At 54.6% G+C, this 20071-nt stretch overlaps 2 protein-coding genes and 1 long non-coding RNA gene across 6 annotated transcripts; 1 reads left to right on the forward strand and 2 right to left on the reverse strand.

Annotated features, from left to right (window-relative positions):
• Nucleotides 1-584: 584 nt before the first annotated feature.
• Nucleotides 585-10828, reverse strand: LOC128088097 (uncharacterized). 2 transcript variants are annotated; one of them, XM_052698283.1, is made up of 4 exons: nucleotides 3731-4023; nucleotides 3447-3585; nucleotides 2870-2971; nucleotides 585-989 (listed from the first exon to the last, which is right to left on the reverse strand). In XM_052698283.1, exons 1-4 carry the CDS (start codon nucleotides 3824-3826, stop codon nucleotides 649-651), a joined length of 678 nt encoding a protein of 225 aa, XP_052554243.1. In that variant the 5' UTR covers nucleotides 3827-4023; the 3' UTR covers nucleotides 585-648. The 2 variants fall into 2 exon arrangements, 1 of the variants encoding a protein (XP_052554243.1); XR_008210160.1 differs by lacking the exons at nucleotides 585-989; nucleotides 2870-2971; nucleotides 3447-3585; nucleotides 3731-4023 and adding exons at nucleotides 8372-8604; nucleotides 8953-9065; nucleotides 10218-10828.
• A 972-nt stretch (nucleotides 10829-11800) lies between these two features.
• Nucleotides 11801-19279, forward strand: LOC128088096 (coiled-coil domain-containing protein 81-like). 2 transcript variants are annotated; one of them, XM_052698281.1, is made up of 13 exons: nucleotides 11801-13401; nucleotides 13442-13810; nucleotides 14289-14350; nucleotides 14890-15043; nucleotides 15183-15439; nucleotides 15779-15849; nucleotides 16253-16332; nucleotides 16455-16566; nucleotides 16922-17042; nucleotides 17596-17733; nucleotides 18032-18174; nucleotides 18385-18510; nucleotides 18622-19279. In XM_052698281.1, the coding sequence occupies exons 2-13, from the start codon at nucleotides 13732-13734 to the stop codon at nucleotides 18740-18742; spliced, it is 1464 nt and encodes a 487-aa protein (XP_052554241.1). In that variant the 5' UTR covers nucleotides 11801-13401; nucleotides 13442-13731; the 3' UTR covers nucleotides 18743-19279. The 2 variants fall into 2 exon arrangements, with proteins under 2 accessions (XP_052554241.1, XP_052554240.1); XM_052698280.1 differs by having other exon boundaries at nucleotides 11801-13810.
• On the reverse strand, nucleotides 17089-19217 carry LOC128088098 (uncharacterized). 2 transcript variants are annotated; one of them, XR_008210162.1, is made up of 4 exons: nucleotides 19115-19217; nucleotides 18614-18722; nucleotides 18367-18461; nucleotides 17089-17611 (listed from the first exon to the last, which is right to left on the reverse strand). It is a non-coding gene; the product is annotated as an uncharacterized LOC128088098 (long non-coding RNA). The 2 variants fall into 2 exon arrangements; XR_008210161.1 differs by having other exon boundaries at nucleotides 17089-17616.
• Nucleotides 19280-20071: the final 792 nt, after the last annotated feature.

Genomic DNA, 20071 nt, shown 5'->3' on the forward strand with positions numbered 1-20071 from the left:
TAGTGTTTGGACGAGTATTTGTGAAAAATGCATCACAGCTTCTTTGTATTCATTACAAACCTCACACTTAAAAGACACCAGAAGCTGCTTGTGTGGGCTGTTGCTTCTCTGCTCCTCCTCTCCTGTGGGTTTCATGCTCCAGCATGGACTGTGCAGGGACACACAGCAGCAGCACTGCAGCCAGATGTGGGCAGCAGCAGCCACAGGGGCAATCCAAAGCCCTAGTACCACTAGTTGCAGGTGGCCATTGGACTCAGCACAGCTGATGACAGACAGCTAAGCTTGCTGAAGACAAGGTTCACAACATCCACTGCTCTCCACCCAGCTACCCAGCCAGTAATGACATCAGAGAAAGCTACCAGGTTGGCTCAGCATAATTTCCCCTGGGAGAATCCAAGTGCAAAACTAGATCCAAAATCTCTGATGAGCACCAAGAGAACTCATTTAGAATTGAAATCACTTCCATCAAACCAGACATTGCTGCAGTAGTTTCAAGGAAAAAAGGACAAATATCCTGCAAGTTTGATGGGATTGTTGCCCACAGATATTAATATTTTAAAGTATTTTATTAAATACATGGATATACAAAAAGAAAGTTTGTTACTTCCATACATTAAATCAAGGTATGTGGCCTGAGACAATTCCTTTTCACTCAGCCAAGCCAACAGCTTGGTCAGCCATGGCCTTGGGAGTGCAGAGGGACGTGCTGTGCTGTCCTGCAGCCAGGACCAGAGACCAGGAATGGCTGCACCTGCTGAGGGTGTGCAGGGATGTCCCAGCGTGAAAGGCAGCAGGGCACTGGGTTTGCTGTGCTCCTCTGAGGGACAGACCTGTCAGAGGAGTGCTGCAGCTCAGCAGAGCAGACAACACAGCGCTCGCAGGCTCCGTCGTGATGTCACTGTCGTCATGGATGGCCCAAGGATCAATGTGGTCTGAGCTGCCAGGCATTGGACCAAGCTCTCTGCATCGTTGACCAAAGGCACTGAGGGCTGCCACAGGAAGAAACAAAGCAGGGATGAAGCAAGATGAGATCCCAGGCAAGATGAGATCCCAGGCAAACTCCACACCATGCCAGTGCCACACATCTCTGGCCCAGGCCAGGGAGGACAAACAGATCGGGAAGGCCCCAAATGCATTAGAATCACCAAATCACCTCAATTGGAAACACCTTTGAGATCATTAGCATCACATAACCCACATGTCCTTCCCTGTTTCCACGTTCCACATTCTCTCCTTCACTCCCTCACAGCCTGAAAAGGACGGTCTCCTTTACACACTCCAGGAATCTCCCCAACTGTTTCGTCTCCAGGTATTCTACTTCCAGCAGACAAAGGGAATGTCAGCTTTCTCAGTGAAACTTCTCCTAGCTACTTGTAGGAGATATCACAGAATCACAAGGTCAGAAACAACCTGCAAGATCATCTAGTCCAACCACCCTCCCATTCCTATTAGTACCACAAGCTACTAACCCACATCTCGTAGCTCCTCATCCAGGCGCCTCTTGAGCACTGCCAGGGACGGCATCTCCTCCACCTCCCTGGGCAGCCATTCCACTGCCTGACCACCCTCTGAGAGAAGAAGTTTCTCCTAATGTCCAACCTAAACCTCCTCTGGTACAACTTCTGGCTGTTTCCTCAGATCCTACTATTTGCCTGGGAGAAGAGGCCAGACCCTTTTGCACCACAACCTCCCTTCAGGTAGTTGTACAGTGCAGTGAGGTCTCCCCTGAGCCTCCTCTTCTCCATACTAAACAGTCCCAGCTCCCTCAGCTGCTCCTCATAAGACTTGAGCTCCAGACCCCTCACCAGCTTTGTTGCCCTTCTCTGGACACGTTCCAGGGCCTCAATGTCTTTCTTGTAGTGAGGGGCCCAAAACTGAACACAATCATCGAGGTGTGGCCAATATCATCTCCCTCTTAATCATGCTTGGGCTCCCACCACAATATCAGCCTTGCTGCTTTTTCCTCTGACTCTCCCTTAGGAGGAAGTTCTTCCCTCAGAGGGCAGGGGACCCTGGCACAGGCAGCCAACAAAACATGTGGGTTCCCCATCACCGGAGCTGCTCAAGGCCAGGTTGGATGGGGCCCTGGGCAATCTGATCCACCGGGGGCCATCCTGGACACAGCAGGGGCTTGGAACTGGGTGGCCTTTAACATCCATTCCAACATAACCATTTGACCGCCCTGGGATTTCGTGGCTGCATGATCTTTCAGGTCCCTTCCAACCCAATCACTAGGATTTCATTGTTCTGTAATTCATAAGGTCGCTTGAAAGCCAACCTTCCTAGGATTCTACGGTTCTGTATTGTTCCTCAGCCCCAAGTGCAGTGAGGTCTCCCCTTGGAGGGGAGCAAAGCATGGGGGGGTCTCTGCCCCTGGCTTCAGTACACACACCACAGCCCTCACTTACCCCTGATGATATCCTGTAGCTTCTCCTGGCCCAGGTCCATTGAGTAGCACACAGCAAGCCCTAGCCATAGAGCACCCATCAGATCCTGCTCCCAGCAGCAGAACTTTTTTTGGGGGGGAACTTTGCTCCCCAGCAGTGAGATTAGCCGAGGAGGGCCTGAGCAAGGCACCGGAGCACTGGGACCCACTCATGGGGCTCCTAGTGCCAGAGGGCAGTGGCTGAGACTGCCAAACACTGCCAAGAGAGGGACAAAGGAGCTGTGGCACACCAATGAACCTCACAGCCTCCTCTCGCAAGGCTGCCTGAGGGTCCTACAGGAAGGGCTGGCTCTGCTGCAGGTATTCCTCTGCCATGCTCTGGTCCCACTGCAGCTGGAGAGAGCACAAAAACATGGGGACTGCAAATGCTCCCCAGCTCCCTGCACTGTCCCTGTTGGTCTGGAGCTTTGGGGTTCTCCTTACCAAGCACTCCGCAATCCTCCACGTCTCCTGTTTTCCAGCCAGCTCCCGGAGGTCGTTTCAGTGCAGGAGATTGGCTGTTTGTACAATGGCTCTCCTGGCAACCTGCAGGGAAGCAGAAGCTGGGAGATGGCACCATGGCCCAAGGAAGGAGACCCGGCATTGCAGTCCTCTTGGCAGGGCCAGGAGCCTTTTCCGACTAGGTTGCCCAGAGAAGCTGTAGGTACCCCATCCCTGGAGGTGCTCCAGGCCAGGATGGATGGTAGGTGACAACTAGCCCATGGTAAAAGCTGGGCTTTAGCTGCTCCTCCCATTGCTGCCCAAGAAGCCCAATGCCGCTTCTGTTGACAACGCCCCACTCACCTTCTCCCATGTCTCAGAGAGTATGACAAGCCCTCCGAGCACCACCCTGTGCATCTCCACGCTTGGATGCTTCATAAAAGTCTTGATGCGGCATAGGTCACCAAAAGAGCCTTCACTATCTTTGCTCTTTGCCATTAGGTGAAACAAAGACATCAGCAAGAGCCTGCAGGGGCACGCGCAGCCCTGAAGGGCAGCAAAGTGTTATCCATTAACTCACTGCCAAGAAGAGGATGCACATGTCTTCTGTGACTCCTTCTACCAGCCTGCTCATCTGTGAACCCTTGGTCACCTCCTTCAAAACCTTCTCCAAGGTCCGTGGCATGCAGAGCATCAGCTCCCACACGTCCAGGGTGTTGCTACAAACCCAAATTGGAGGCAGGGCTGCCTTAGCCAAAGCTAGAACCCTTCAAGCCCATACCCTTCAAGCCCACATTGCTTGGTGAGCCCTGCATGAGCAGGAGGGCACCTGGAAGAAGCCCTCCAGGCTGTTAAGGACAGTACCTGTCGCTTGGTGGAGAGGACTGCAACAGGTTCCTGACTTCTTCCATGTGAATCTAGCTGGTCAGAAGGAGGAGCAGGGAGTCCAGGCAGTGCCATGCTGCCTTTGTGGCAATGCTCCTCAAATTCTTGTGGATGGAGGTTGTGATCTGGGTTTTCTAAAGGAGACACAGGTGAGGACAGACCACAACCATTTCCACAGGTGCTGCTGAAACCACTGCACTCCCCACCGCTAAGAATGGCTTCAGGAGCCCAAGAGACCTCGGCTGGGAAGGAAAGAACAGCACCTGAAAGGACTCAAGGATGGGGCAGTGGACAAAACGTGGTTACATCTGGTATCCAGAAGGCGTAGTCTTCCATGGCCACTGCTATCACACTGCAGGCTGCCTCTCTGTCATAGATGCTGGAGTCAACCATCACTTCAAGAGCTGTGAGGATGACGTCCATCCTCTCAGCAGGCCTGAGGTATCCTCCAAACACCTGTGGGTGGAAGCAGGGGAGAGAAGACATGCCACACTGAGCATTCCAGTGGTGCTTCCTGGTCCAGCAGGGAGAGCAGCTCTGCAGAGAGATGCTGGGCAGCAGTCTGTAGGAAAGCTGGAAGCATCAGCTTCTGTCACTGCGTGGTGCAGGATAGCAAGAGAGGGCTCTGGGAGAAGGACTGTGGGTGGGGGCATGGGCAGTTGGTAAGAAGGGTTTGCTGACAGCCAGGAGGGCTGGATCTGCTGCCATAACACTCCCCTTGCTCACAAACATTTCCTGCTGATGCTGTGAGCAAGATCCTCAGCAAGGCAGGACATCACCTTGGCACAATCACTGGGACTGGACAAGTTACCACATACAAAATTTGTATCCTGCAGCATCTCATGGAGATGCACATACTTTTCCATCACTTCTGTCAGGGCTGTCTCTAAAAGGGAGGAAACACAGAAGAGTCAGAAGGAAAGTCAGCTTTGTCATCAAACTCAGCAACTGGGGAAAAGCTGCTTTAAACTGAAAATGGCACCTTATGGTGGAGGAGACCTATGGTGTAGGAGACCCATGGCGTAGGAGACCTAGGTTGATGGGACCCACGGTTGATGGGTTGAAGAGAGTGAAAGAAAGGGATTATACAGCTAAAGGCAGTGGGTGCTGGGAACAAGAGGGAGCTTAGGAAATATGAAGCTGCTCTGAAGAGTAAAGGAGCTCAGGAAACTCACAGACTCCATGGTCAGGCTTCACGAAGCACAAGAAGCATAAGAACAAGAGACATGAGCAGACAGAGGAGCAGAGAGATGCTGCCTGACCAATCTTCTCCTACCTCTTTTGTGTTTGACAAATGCACGGAGATGATAAAGCACATCTACAGCTGGAACTCTGGTGGTATCAAGGCCACAACTGAAAAGGCAGAGCTGACCCAGCAGCTCTCCCAGGATTGGGAAGTAGATCTTGATGACTGACTCATATATAAACTCGCAATTTTCAGTGTGTTGCCAGTCCTGGGTGACAGAAAAAGAGAGGAAGGCAGAGTAGAGTGGAGACGGAGCAGGGCCTGGAGAGGGAAGAGTGGGGATGAAGACGGGGCAAAGACCCTTGTTCAGGACAGAGCCCTGCTGAGAGCTCCCAGCTGCAGGCACCCCTGAGCTGCTCTGGGATGTGGAGAATGGGAGACAGCCTGGCTGATGGGTGCCTGGCTCCTTACTTTTTCCATAAAATCCACGATCATCCATAGAATCCCATGCAGGGCTCTTGTACGAACGTGTATGTGCTGGGAGTGGAAGAAGTGGGGCAGAGCCTGCAAAGAGAGAATCTGCTGGTACTTGTCCTGGGAGCTTCTGCTGCTCCAGCAGGAGCTCTAGGATCTTCCCCACAGGGAAGGAAGAACAAAGCAGCAGGGGCAGGATCCTTTGCAGACTCACGTACAAGGAGGGTCTGTGCCACTGCAGTAGGGACACTCCCATCCCTCGGGCTGTGGAACCCTCCTAGTGACCCGCTCTTTGTAGCTGCCAGACCTGAAAGATGCTGCGCAGCTCCTCCCTCATTCTGGAGTTGAGTTCTGCACCAAGGCTCACAGCATGACATTCATGGCAATAGTGGTCAGCAAGAGGATAGAGAGCTGTAGAAGGGCGCCTGCGGCACCTCACAGGGCACTTCATCCTAACCCTATCCCCAAAGAAGAGATGAGGGTGGAAAAGCAAAGCTGGTTTGCTACCCTGCCCGAGACTCCTATGGTCACAGCACAAGGAGCAGCCCAAAAGGACCTGGGGCTCTGGTGGCTTACCCAGCACACACCTCAGCATAGAGATCTTCCTCCTCTTTTAGTATGCCCAGTTCCAGAGGCAAAAAGACAACACTGTTCAAGCAGGAATTCAGGATGCTTTCTGTTTTGCCTTCCACTGCTGTCTTCACAGTGCTGGAAGGGGGTAGAGGAGCCTGTTGGACGCTGTGCCTCACACTGGCCAGTGCCTCTTGAGTTAAGTATGACTGCTATCCCCAGTGCTTCCCACCAATTACTCATGTGGACGTACGAACTCCACCTTGTTCTTCTCCTCCTCAGGCCTGCCAACCCAACCTTGGCCTCCTGGCGGGGGGCCTCACCTCTGTCTCATTGGACTGAGAATCAAAGTTGGCAAAAGGGGAAAGAAGAGAGGAAGATTTGCTGGCTACTCTGGGCACGCCAGAGAGACATGTCGATAAGTGGGCTGTGCTCAGGATTGCCTTGAAGGTCCCTGTGTGTATGGGAACTGCTGAGTCAAGGCCTGAACCTCTGATTGATCACCTGAGGCGAGCCGTGAGTCAGCCAGAGGAGCACAGTGAAGGCAATTCACCTGTGCTGCCGGAAGGGGTGGAGCCTGGCTCCACCCCTCCTAGACCTATTTAAGAGCTGGCTGCCAGTAGGGAAGGAGCTCTTCTGGACATCACCTCTCTTGGTGTCTTCTGGTGAGCTCAGCTGAAGGGTAAGCTCTTCTGCTAATTCTCTTTTGTGATCGTTGTTTACTCTGCCTAATTCTCTTGATTATACACTGTGTTCCAACCATGTCCTGTCGCTGTCCCTCCTGGCAACTGTTCAGGCTTTCCCTTTCAAATGAGCAGAAAGATAAGCCTCCCTTCACCAGGAAGAACTGATTTATGATACAAAAGCCAAGATAAGAGCAATACTGCATTTACAGATTTGGACCTGTTCTACAATAATTTCTGCATGCAGATCGGGCTGCTGGAATGCTAAATCAACGGGGCTGGTGTTATCACAAAGGGCTTGTAAAAGGAAGAAAACAGGAGAAGCACCAACCTCCAAATAAGCATATGAGAGCCAGGAAGTCACGTGGCAAGCCTGTTAAACCTTTACATGTGCAGGAGACAAGACAGCCAACTCAAATTTCCTTTGACAAGCATGCGGATGCTTTCTGCTGAGCTCTGTTATTTCAGACCATGCACTTATCCTTATTTATCCAAAACGGAGTCACATCAAAGCTATAAGCTTTGAAATGATTTTGCATAAGATAGTGGTGCCTTCTCTTTCTTTAATAAGGTTTTTCTTAGATTAGTAATTGTTTCACTGGAAATAAAGTCTGTTTCCTAGTCTGTTTTAAGATCATCTCTATGACTTCTCAGCAACTTTCTGCCAGATCGCAGTTTGGCAAGAAAATGTACAGAAGACAGTAAACATATCAAAAGACTGCAGCACATTTTAGACTGGATTCGCAGAAAGAAGTTGTACAGATAGCCCAGATAACAAAATCCTTACACCTATTCTTCATAACTGAACACAACAACCTGAGAGAGACCTTAGCAAACGTACAGACAGATTAACTTGATGATGTTAAAACACAGAGCTCTTACTTTGTGCAAAAGGCAGATCCGAACATGTAACAAAAACCTGAAGCTGTGTACCAATAATTTAAGGGCATCGTATCCTTTGGAACGTCACTGGAGAATCTGAAGGAATTCCAGATCTCTGACTTATAAAATCAGCTGTTTGCCAGCCAGTCAGAAGATGAATCTGTGCAGTTCAACTGCAGCTTCCTATGTAGCATACACTTACTTACCAGCTTCAGATAATAACAAACCCCAAACACCTCAGGATCTGCTCCTGTGCTCCTCTTAGTGCTTCGTGCCTGCAGCTACCACAAGAGGTCAGGAAGCCAAGCAGGCACAGGATGAAGGTCTCTGCTCTGGAGAAAAGCAGACAAGCAAAGCATGTGTGATAACAAGGGAACTTCAGCAGCATATTTCACTTTTCAGAAGGAAAACAGACACACCTTGATCCATTTGCAATCAAATGCCCTTTCATTCCATATCTGTAAAGCAAAAGGTAAAAAGCCATGTTGAGAAGTGAGGATGTGCCAACATGTCAAATCGCATACACAGAAACAAATCTTCTACAGCCATTACTGAACTCCACGGCTTTGGTTGGCCAAAGGAAATTGCTCCAATTGGTTCTGGCAGCCCTCCAGGGAAAAAGTCTGTACGAAAATTCAAGGCAGGTGCTTATTTCTCTCAGCCTTCGGCCCGCAGCCTGCAGCCTCACTGAAAAGAACAGTCGTGCTGGGAGAGCTCTCTACAACCCTTAGCCTTGTTACACATTATATGCTATGAGCAATAGCATATAACAGGCTCTTCAGCTTGGGAGATGATGCCTTTTTCCACGGTTTCTCATCAAGTAACAACAGAAACAAGATATTACTGAAATACTTCACATGCAGAACCTATATTCTACTGTAAAAGCACAGCAGGGCAAAAACTCGTGTCGGACACACACCTCCCAGCCCACCCCCTCCAAGGTCCATTTCTCAAGCTTCAGTGCCGTACCAGAGAGCAAGAGTGACACTGACTGAAACAGCCAGCAGCAGGAAGGGGAATGCTCCAGAAGAGATGGACATTGCATGTACCTTCCCACACTGCAACACAAAGGGCAGACTTTCTCAGTGGGATGTGAACCACAGCTTGAGAAGCTTCACTGAGGACAGTGAAAATTCAGAAGTGCAGCCTCATGATAAATCATTTATATTCACCGCAGTGAGCAGGTCTAAGCATTAATGCCATTGGACTCGAGAAGATTATTGGCAAGTCCCTGCCTTGGATGTTAGGCTACTGCAGAAAGGCAAAAACAGGCTGAGAGAAGCACCAAAGCAAGCATACCAAGTCCTAGAGCTTCCCTGCCTTGTCTGGTGCCACATGAAAACATCGGTCCCTTACAGTAATTAAGGGTCAGATGTGTTTGTTAGAACAAAGAGGCTTGGATTTACCAGTCAGTTCAACTCGGAGGCTCCTCTCTTCAGCTTCTCTCATCAGCCACCGCTCACAGCCTCAGAAGTCGCTCTCACCATTTCCATAGGCACATGGCAGGTCTCAGGGCCATCTGGGAAGGAAACAGACATTAAAAAGACATAAGTTCTCTTTGCTCACTTTGCATTGCTCACTATATTAACTTAGTATAAATGTTTGAGGATTTGTCCCTTTTTTGGGGGGGCGGGGAGGGTGAAGAGATGGAAGGGGGAGAAGCACTTTGTTTTTTGCTTTATTAAAAAGGAACTATGCTTTCTTTTTTGCATTAGAATGCAATTAGCTATTGGGCATTTTCTATTCCTAGATGCAATAGTGCTAAAACCTGTATTTATGATCACCTTTGTCTCAGCAACCACTGGGAAATTCACAGCGTTAGGATCATAAGGGAAAGAAAATCACCGTTGAAAGCACAATTAGCAGATAATGTCCACGTGGTGACGTATGGGGTGAGAGAGAGCGAGGGGGGCAAAAAGTGGCACAAATAGAAAAGCAGTTCCTTCTTCACAGACTTTGCTCACAGTGATCATAGTCCAGTGAAATGCAGCAGCTCATCAAACTAAAGTAACACAACTCCTTCTGGTCTTCGCACTCCACTCTCTCTGTGAAGAACTTCCCCCTGACTTCCAACCTTAATCTTTCCTCCCCCAACTCAAAGCCATTTCCCCTTGTCCTGCTGTTATCTACCCTTTCAGAGTTGACTCCCCTCCTGTTTGTAGGCTCCCTTTAGGTCCTGAAAGGCTGCAATGAGATCACACCGCAGCCGCCTTTTCTCTAGGCTGAACAAGCCCAGCACCCTCAGCCTGTCTTCATAGGGGAGCTGCTCCAGCCTCCGATCATCTTTGGGGCTCCAGGCTCCAGACCTGGAGGCAGTGCTGCAGATGAGGACTCACGAGAGCAGAGCAGAGGGGGACAATCACTTCCCTGTCCCTGCTGCCACTCCTCTGCTGATGGAGCCTAGGATCCCATTTGCTTTCCCAGCTGTAAGAGCACACTGTTGGCTCACGTTAAGCTTTTCTTCCATCAAGACCCCCAGGTCCTTCTTGCTGGGCTGTTCCCAAGGACTGCTCCTGCCAGGCTGTTCCCTCCTCTAAATCACGGCCCCGTGGACCACATCCAGATGGTTTTTAAACACATCCAGGGATGGTGACTCAACCACCACCCTGCACAGCTCATTCCAGTGCTTAACAACCCTTTCTGTATAGAAGTTTGTCCAACTTCAACTTACCTTACTTCTGCGCGTTCTGTGGAACCCCACAGATGTGACAGTGGGCTCTGGAGGAGGAAGAAGCAGCCGAGCCTGCCGCTGACACTGCCATTCTGCGTCCCTCCCCAGCACTCCCACACCTTCCTCTTCCCAGCCCCGCTCAGCTCCTCGCAGGCTGCAGACACCGCTGAGGCACTCACGCTCCACGGCCATCATCTTCCCCTGCGGCCGGTCCGCTCTGTGCAGGGCTGCGCCGAGTTCCTGCCGCTGCAGCCAGAACCGCGGCTCCTGTGCTGACGGATGGAGGACCCACAGCTCGCGGTCCCCGGGCTGCCGGCGGCACGGCAGGACGCTCCCCTCCCTCCCATCGCCCCTCAGCTCCTGCATCCTGCTATTATCTGCCTAAGGATTCGAAGACCCTGCAGAGCGGTCCGCACAGGCTGATCGACGGCCGACGCCAACGGCACGAGGCTCAACACCGCCACTCGCCGGTCCCACACTTCGCTCACAACAACCCCAGGCATCGCTGCAGGCTGGGGGCAGAGCGGCAGGAACGCCGCGCGAAGCAAAACGAGCCGGAGGCGCGGGCCCCGGAAACGCAGCGAGCAGCCGGGCCGGGGCCAGCCGAGGCGCGTGGTGATGACGCAACGACGGAAAGCACCCCGCGTGGAGCGCCCGCCTCGTCCCGCGGACCGACCAATGGCAGCGCGGCGAAGGCGGGGCCGAGCGTCGGGCTCTCCACCAATGGCGGCCGCGGGGCTCCGTGCGGGGAAAGCGGCGCTCCGCCGCCCCGCGCCCCCGCCGCCGCCCGCCCCGTGCCTCGGGGCCCCGTCCGTCCCCCTAAGAACCGAGCCGTCCTCTGCAGTCGTCGTTGTGGCGGGGCGCCACCGAGCTGTGAGAACCGGCCGCTGACCGCGAGAGACGGGATTAGCCCGGTGTCCGGAGGGAGCGACCCCGCGGATCGAGACGCGATTGAGCCCGGCACCCAGTCAAGGCGGGCGCCTTCGGTTCTCGCTCGGCTCAGATGGCCGTCAGTGCTGTGCTGAGCTGCTGCCCCGCAGGTGGAGGACCCGACTGTCATTTTCCCGAGAAATTAGCCGGCGGCGCTGGCGCTGACCAATGAGAGGGAGGCTGGGGGCGGGTGGGCGCCGGTGCTGACCAATGAGAGGTGAGCCGGGGGGAGGGTGGGCGCGGGTGGTGACCAATGAGAGGGGAGCCGGGCCGGGCCGGGCCGGGCCGATGGCAGCCAGCGCAGCTTGCCTGCCGCCTTTCCCCGCGGCTAAAGCGGCCGCTTCCGAAGGCGGGGCGCCCGCGTACGCTGCGGCAGCTCAAAGTGGAGTCGGAGGTGGCCGCGGGGCCGGCAGGCCGCAGCGCGGCCGAGCGAGGCTCCGAGCTGGCCGGCCTCTGCCCGGAGGGACCGCATGCAGCACGGCAGGCGTCGGCTGGTTAGCGTGCGAGGCCGGGACAGCTCGCAGGCTGCGGCTCCGGGGCGGGCAGAGCAAGTCCCAGTGCCAGTGACACCAGCCGGGCTGCTGGAACCTGCGTGCTGTCGCACTGTGTTTGCATGCCAACGGCGACTCCCCCCCCCCCCCCCCCCCCCCCCCGAGTAGCCAAGGGCAGCTTTGCTGCCGTGTTTGTTACCCGATGAAGCCCATTGCGGGGGCTGGGCAGACAGCCTTGCCAAAGAGGCCCATGCTACAGCAGGATTGACAGCACGACTCCTTTTGTTTCTCCTTGAGCCCTGGCCAGGCTTCGGGGAGAAAACTGAGAGGAGAAAGAGGGCACCGGCTGTTCCCCCGGACTGCTCCGTCGATTGGTTTATTCCGTGCTAGAAAGGCTGGAGCTGCTTGCAGCGGCTCTGGATTCCTTACCCGTGGGATGGATGCATTGCTGATGGATGCAACTTCCCCGTGGCTGGGAGAGGTTCTCCAGATCCTCATTGTAAACGGGCTCCCCAGTGACTGCGGCTCTGGGTGATGGTTAAATACTGGGGCAATTGGTGACGTACCTTCCTTCATCGCTGCGCTCACGTAGCAAGGAGCAGGCCCACTGCCTTGCTTACTGCCTTTACTGCTAGCTTCTCCTTTGGCTACAGACGCTGCCACTATTATTGTTTCTACTATTTTGTCGTAGGCAGTATAATAAGCCTATCTCAAAGATGTTGGTGTCTTTGTTCTCCCTGTTGAGCCCATCGACTGGCACAACAGCATCAGCACGTGATGGGCACGTAACTTGGATGTCAGCACCGTGACTTGAAAGGCCAGCATCAGGAACGTCTCCTTTGGAGAGAGACTGAGAGGTTTGGGCTTGTTGAGGCCGGAGAACAGAAGGCTCTGGGGAGACCACGTGGCTGCCTTTCAGCACATGGGGCCTCACAGATCACCCAGTTCCAACCCCCTGCTGCGGCCAACAGCGAGATCAGGCTCCCGGTCAGGTTGCCCAGGGTGCCATCCAGCCTGAACTTGAACACCCCTCAGGACAGGGTATGCACAGCATCTCTGGGCAGCCTGTGCCAGCAACTCACCAGCTTCTAAGTGAAAAACTTCCCCTGGACGGATTTATTTTTCTGATGTGTGTGGGTGAGGTTTCTTTGCTCTGAAGTGCCTACAACTCGCAGAACTTGGTAGAAAAGCATTTCTGGAACTTGGAAACCCTGCTCGAAAGGCAACAGAACATCTCCAAAGGCACCAGGTGTGCCTGCGTATGCCGGATGACGGGAATCCTTCTGCAGCCTCTCCTGCCAGCGTCAGTTGCCTCCACGGCACCTGCTGGCATCTCGTCTGCCTGCAGATACCGCGATGTAACACTCAGGCTATGGGAGTCGGCACTGAGCAACATTCGTGTGGGCCATAGCAGAAAGAGTGCCGTGTGATGCATGGCAGGCATGGTGCAGGGCTGACTGCCTCTCGCGCTCACCACCCAGCCTCTGTTGAGCTGAATTCAGCCTGTGTGACACGTGGCAGGTTCTTGTGCCATTTGCCGAGTAAACCACGGCGACTGTCGATAATGATATTTCAAGCTCGTGAGGTGTGTGTGCCTGAGAATGCACAGGGTTTTGTTTATTTAGCAGACGTGAAACAACTTCTCTTAATAAACCATTAAAGTTAGGCTTGCGTTCTTTTGTAAAATAATTTAGTAAGTTAACTGGAACTCCTCCTGGAAGAGGAACTCCCCTCTCTGTGCCGGTGACCTAACAGAGCTCCAGGTGACACGAGCTGATGTCACAATGCCTAACAGAGCTCCAGGTGACACGGGCTGATGTCACAATGCCATTTGCTGCCTCACAAGCAGATCTTCCCTGGGGCAGCGGCAGTGCTGGCACTTCCCTGCAAGGCCTGGGTGCTGCTGCAGCACTGCTCAGGGGCTCTGTCCTTCTCCGGCCAGGAGTTGGTTCTGGTGCAGCCAGTCTGCACTGGGTGACCCTCGCTGACGCGTGGAGGAGCAGGGACACTTTGCAGAGAATTGTTGGTTGGTTGAGGAGCCTTGTTGGTGGAGGTCATCCTTAGTTCTGAGCTGAGGGCTGTCGGCAAGCCACATGGAAGGCTTCTGGACTGTGAGCATCAGCTCGGAGCTGGCCTCCGCGTTCCCAACGCTGCTGGAACTCTCTGCCGAAGGTAAGGCTTTCCAGACCCCCTTCCCAAGGCATCGCACGGGGCTGTCAGCTGTTAGTCCAAAGCTGCAGCTCCTGCCCTCTGTGCTTGGCTGGACGTGGCTGGGAGCCGTTGCAAGAGCCCCGCCAAAGGGTCCCACTGGGCTCTGGGGACCACGTGGCAGCCAGGTCCTGGGAGTAGAGCTGCCCAGAGCCCCCAGGTTCTGTGATAGGGCAGTCCAAGGCCAGGTTTCCCTGGGAGAGGGTGTTTCTGTAGATTCCAGCTCTGGGAGGAAAGACATCCCGTTTCCCAGAGGCTTCCTATGTCCCCATTTCCCCTTGGGGCTCTGAATAAGGCTGAAATCGGAGCAAAGCCCAGCTCCATAGCCATGGTGGTGTTTTTCTGCGTGTGCGTGTATCAATCACTGTCTGTGTGAGGAGCTTGCCAAGAGGTTGTGAAGAGGCTGGCCTGGAGCTTGACATATCTTTTCTTTACTTTGCAGAGATTGTGGCGGTCTGGGATGCTGTGTCTGAGTACATCCTGGAACAGATGAAGCTGGACAAGGTGGGCTGGTGTCCCAGTGGCCCTCGCCCTGGAGTTCAGTGCTGCCGGGAGCCTGGGCCCTGCACAGCAACACCTCCCTGAGCACCACAGCAGCACGCTGAGCCCAAGCCGGGTGCCCAGAGCGGCTTATTGGCCAACTGGGAGGGAAACCCATGGCCAGAGCTGCCCTGAGCAAACGTTTGGCACACGCAGGGGCTTCGCTCTACCCTGCGGTCAGAACAGGGAGAGCAAAGGGAGAAATGGGTGGGGGGTTTTCTGGCTGTGCCAAGGATAATCCGTGGCCATCAGTCCCAGGCTTAAGCCCTGTGCTGTCCATGCCCGGGCTCTTCTCTAGCCAAGGGATGTTGGGAAATACTGTACAGAGATGACTGTATAGGAGGGACCACAGATGTTTTCTAAAGCTTTCCAGAGAGACCCATCTCGCCCCCCTGTCCGTCAGGAGTGGGGAGCGGGGAGAGCAGTGACCCCACACTCCTGATGTTCGTGGCTTTTGCCGCCCCTAAAGTACACGCTCGTCAGCCTGTCTTTTCCCTGTGCAGGGAGTCCTGGTTCCGGAACTCGGGATCTTTGCTGGGGTCCGAGAACAACTCCACAGCAAAGAAGAGGCGCTTCCAGTCCGAAGACCCGTCTTCGAACTGGATATTGGGGCGCTGTGGCTGCCAGACATCCAGTCTCCCAGCGACACCATCCCTGGTAAGAAGGCAGCAGCCACCTTCCCCTTCCTGCCCCACGTCCGGACGGCTGTGTTCTCTGAAGGACCTTTTCTGTGGGATTTGGTTACGAATGCTGCATGGACTGGCTGTGGCAGTGAGGATGTGCCTTCTCCTTGCAGACAGCGTCAAGATTGAGCCGCTCAACTACCGGCAGCTCTCGCGAGCCTCCGGCGTCCCGCTGCAATTGGTGCCGCACTGCGTGCGGGAGAGCGTCCTCTTCTACTGTCACCTCCTGAGGAACAAGACGCCCGTCCCATTCGTGTTCAAGAACCTCGGCGTTATGACCTGCCAAGACAACTACCTCTGCATGAGGTTCTTCTGCAGCTGCGTTGAAACGCTGGAGAGCAACGCCCCCGTCCTCGCACTGATCCACACCGTAAGTTGAGGAGGTTGTGAGGTGCGCCATCGGATCACTGCTGGCCAGCCTGGATGTGGCAGGCCAGTCAAATGCCCTTCCCCACACTTGCCCCCACGGCTTTCTCCACGGGCAAAGGGACTTCCTGGATCTCTGCCCCTGCCTGGCAGTGCTCTTGCACGGCCTCACTATTTTGCCATCCTGCTCCTTCAGAGCAGAACAAAGCTCTGATGTTCACAGATGAGGCTTTGGTGGAGAGCAGCTTTCTCTTGGCATGGGAGCCAGGTTTTGCTTCCTGTCAACAAGAGCCATGAAGAAATGGCCTTGGCAAGCCTCCAGCAGGTCTGTGTCCCTTTGCAGAGATTCTGGACGGAAGATCTTGCTGACTTCGGGCCAGAGACCACCGCCCATGGGATCCGCTTGTTCCCGAGGTGAGTGCGTTTCCTCTGCAGCTCTTAGCTGGCCAGCAGACAGGCTTCCTTCCCACCTCCTCCTCTGGGACATGCCCTGCTGGGTCTCTGTGCTCAGCATCTAGCTGGGGAAAAATCCTGGAAAGTCTGGCTCCTGGTTAACTACTGCTGCTTTTCGGCTGTGTGTGTCTTCTCCCGGAGTGATGGGGGATCGCGGTTGTGTTACTGGTGCCCAAGCTGTCCTGATTCCCCTCAGAGGGAACGGACTGCACATGCAGAGGAATTTAGGCTACATGTGCTGGTTTGGCATGGCCAGGAAGGAAAAGGGTGCCACGCTTTGCATAGCACAGAGATAAATATCGCTGACCAGTTGCGTGGGGTAGGAGGTCATCCTTCTTCAAGGGTTGTCACTCTCTCTTTCCAGGTTTCAGCTCACTGTGGGAAAGAGCAGAGCAGAGGCTGCTGCAGACAAGAAATCCGCAATAGAGCGGAAGATGAGTAGAGGTGAGGGAGCGGGTCCCAGCTGTGGGGAGGGGGGCCCTGTCCCGTGCCGGGTGACCGGATCCAGGTTCACGTGCTGTGCCCGTGGGGCTGCTCTGAAGAACTTCTTTCTCTCTTGGTTGCAGGAGTCTCTGCCGGCAGGCTGCTGCCAAAGCGGAAGACACTTACCCCCCCCATGCTGCTGCAGCGCGAGCCAGGCTCAAGGCAGCAAAAGTTGGCAAAGGAGCCTCCTACCAGGTGAGGGTCTTCAGCAAAAAGAAGGAGATGCGTGCGCTCGTGTAGGAGCGGCCTCCCCTTCGGAGCTGCCAGCTCTCGGCACCCAGAAAGGCTCCTGACACATGTGTGTCCCAGGGGGGCTGTTCTCTCCAGGGACAGCAAGCGCGCAGCACGATTTCCCGAGGCAGACACACCAGCCTCATGTTCTACCCTGGTCCCCGGTCCCTGGGGGAGTGCTGATCCCTATTGATGGCAGAAGCTCTTCTCCCTTCAAGGATCTTTCCACCTTGCGCCGAGCCCATCTTTACGGTTGTGGGAGCACGGGGAGACCAAGGTGCCCCGGGCTCCTGCAGACTCCTTTTGTGTCTGTTTGCAGCGCTCTCCCGCCGTGTGCAGGCAGCTTCCGCAGGACAAAGAAAGGAGAACAGAAGGAAGCGTCTACTGCACAGATCAGCACTGCACTCCCTGCCACTGAGGAATCTAAGAGAGTGCTGCAGGTACTGGCTCTGCCTTGCTGCAGGGACTGTGCTGCTTGAGACTGCACCAATGACAGAATGGTAGAATCATAGAAAAGTTTGGCTTGGAAAGGACCGTTCTGATCACCTGGTTCGAATCCCCTGCTGCAGGCAGGGACACCTGTCTCTAGACCAGGTTGCTCTAAGCCCGACCCAGCCTGGCCTTGAGTGCTTCCACAGGGAGGGAAGCAAAAGCCTCTGTGTGTGCAGTGATCTGGAGCACAGCCCTTCGGGTGCCATCATTTCACATTTCTGTCTGCTCCTTCAGCTCCTCTTTGGTAGATGGGGGGTGCTGCACACCTTCCCTGGCTCTTCTCACCTCCTGGCCTGCCACCTGCCATAGCACACACAGAGGCTGTGAGAGAGGAATACGGCCTCTGTTTGCCACGAGTTGCGGATCACTGGCTTTGGGGCCCCTGGTCCTTCAGGGGCAAAGCAGTGCTGATAGGCCGGCAGAGGAGAGGAGCGGGAGCAGGGAGCTGAAGGAAGGCCCCAGGAGCTGAGGCTGATCCTGTATGCTGCTGTGTCTCTGCAGGAGCTCCGGGAAGTGTCTGCACTGTGGAAAGAAGCAGACCACACATGGCCTGTGCACCAGCAGCAGACAGAGCAAACACAGGCAGAAATAGCAGCATGGGAAGGCTGGAGCTCAGGGAAGGACCAGCGTCCGCCCCAGGTACCGTCAGGGATCGACCCTGCTGGCAACAGCTGCTTAGCTAGGGTGCGAGCTCAGCAAGGTGCAGGGGGTGGGAGCGGGACGGGCGCCGCGCAGCATGGCAGGGGCTGGCCCACTCCTCCCCGGGAGGAGAGCTTGGCACAGCCCCGCAGGGAGAAGGGAAGGGCGGTGGGAGCTGTGGGCCGGAGGGCTGAGTCTCCTGCTTGCCGGGGCCTGCTGCAGGGCCCTTGGCAGAAGGCCTCGGGGGAACAGCCCCGTGCTCCCAGCCGCTTTGCTGACAGCGTCTCCTCTTTGGCAGCTGTTGGCCAGGGAGAGCGTGCGTGTTCCGCATCCTCCAGCCCAGCCCAGGAGACAGCAAGTGGGAAGGAGATGGAGGAAGGACATGGATCCTGTGCCAGGAAGTAAAATGGGGACGGCGACCAAGCTGGCACTGCATGCTGAGTGAGTGTGTGTGGGCTCTGCCGGCTGCCTGAGGCTCTCGGGCAGCTGTGACTCTGCAGCTCGGGGACAGGCACGGCCAGGGCCAAAAACTGCTGGCAGGGTGCAAGGCTGGGGACACACAGGGGGCAGCACGGGGTGCGGGGCCGGGTGAGGGCAGAGGCAGGGGCGGCTCGGCGGAGCCCGAGGGATGACCTTCTCCTCCTGTTGCAGCCTCCTTTCCCCGCGAGCGGCTCAGGTACTCCAGAAATTAGAGCCGCACCTCGATCAGCAAGAGGCTTTTGCCAGCACTGTGGAAAGAAACCAGCAGAAGCTGGAGCTGAAGCGGCAGCTTCCCAGGTGAGCTCCATAGGCAGCAGATCCTGAGAGCCGGGCTGGAGCCCAGCCTTGCCTTGCATTGCCTGCGCTCAGCCCGTAACGCTCCGTGCTCTGCTCTTCTCACCTCCCTAGGGCTCGATGCTCGCACCGCTCCAGAGACAAAGGTGCAGCCAACGGTGGTGACCGCGGTGGAGCTGTCGGCCAGGGGGCTGGGAAGCCGTCCAGATTTCCACCTGTGAATGGAAGATCATAGAATCAAAGACTGGTGGGATGGCCTGGGTTGAAAAGGACCTTGAAGATCGTCTGGTTTCAACCCCCCTGACCACCCCTGTGTGTGGGGTCACCGACCAGCAGACTGGGCTGCCCAGAACCACATCCAGCCTGGCCTTGAATGCCTCCAGTGGCATCCACCACCTCTCGGCCAGCTGTTCCAGCACGTCACCACCCTCCCTGTGAAGAACTCCTGCTAACATCGAACCAGATTATCCCCCCTTTCACAGTTAAAACCACTCCCCCTTATCCTACCACTATCCAGCCTCGTCAACGGCTGTTTCCCCTCCAGTTTATATCCTCCTTTCAAGAATTGGAAGGCCACAATGAGGTCTGCCCGGAGCCTTCTCCTCACCAAGCTAAACAAGCCTGGTTCTCTCCACCTTTCTTCACAGGAGAGGTGCCCCAGCCCTCTGATCATCTTAGTGGCCCTCCTCTTGATCCAAGAGCTCTGCGCCTTTCTTTTACCGGGGGTTCCAGCTCTGTATGCAGTACTTCCAATAAAAATGAATTGGCTTTATTTCCACCCAGTCTGCTGGTCAGTTTGCAGATTCAAAGAGCCACACCTGAAGAGTTAAATAAAAAAATTACCCAGTTAAATGAAAAAATAAACCCACTAAATTAGCCCATTAAATAATTAACCCATTAAATAAAAAAAATAACCCAACACAGCCACATAATTTAAACTGACCTTGAAAGCTATCAGTGTCTAACTACTGTTATTTTAGAGTGGTGGATCTCATTAGCAGCCACCAATTTACTCGGCCAGCCGTTATAAACCTTAATTTTTCGTAATTGCACACGGGCTGATCCAAAAGTAATGCCTCCTATTTTATAAAGCTGGCCCACAGCATCACAGGTGGACGCTGGTGGGATGACAGCAGAGGCTGAACCTTCCTGCCAGCATTCAGTTACATTTTGCAGCCATGCCACAGACGGCAGCACAGGGCCAGAATGACAGCACAGCACCTGGCTCGGAAGCGCTCATGGAGCACAGGGTGTCCCTGAACTCCTCCACACTGAAAAAATCGCACCACTGACATCCATCAATGCCTGCAGAACATTTATGAAGCCCAACATGTGGAGGTGAGCGCAGTGAAGCAGTGGTGGTGCATTTCAGCAGTGGCAACAGCAATGCAAAAGACAAGCCACTCGAACAGCCCGAGGTGATTTTTTTTTTTGCTTTTTAAACAAGCACAGCATGCAGGCTTTCGTTCAACACTGGAAAAAAAGCAGAGCTAATGGTGGTGACCATGTTGAGAAACAGCTTTGTAGCTGAGAACTCGCCCTATGTAGCCGTTGTCATGTCTAC

This window comes from Tympanuchus pallidicinctus, unplaced genomic scaffold (genome assembly GCF_026119805.1).
Source record: "Tympanuchus pallidicinctus isolate F22 unplaced genomic scaffold, pur_lepc_1.0 scaffold32, whole genome shotgun sequence".
In the NCBI taxonomy this organism is placed as follows: Eukaryota; Metazoa; Chordata; class Aves; order Galliformes; family Phasianidae; genus Tympanuchus; species Tympanuchus pallidicinctus.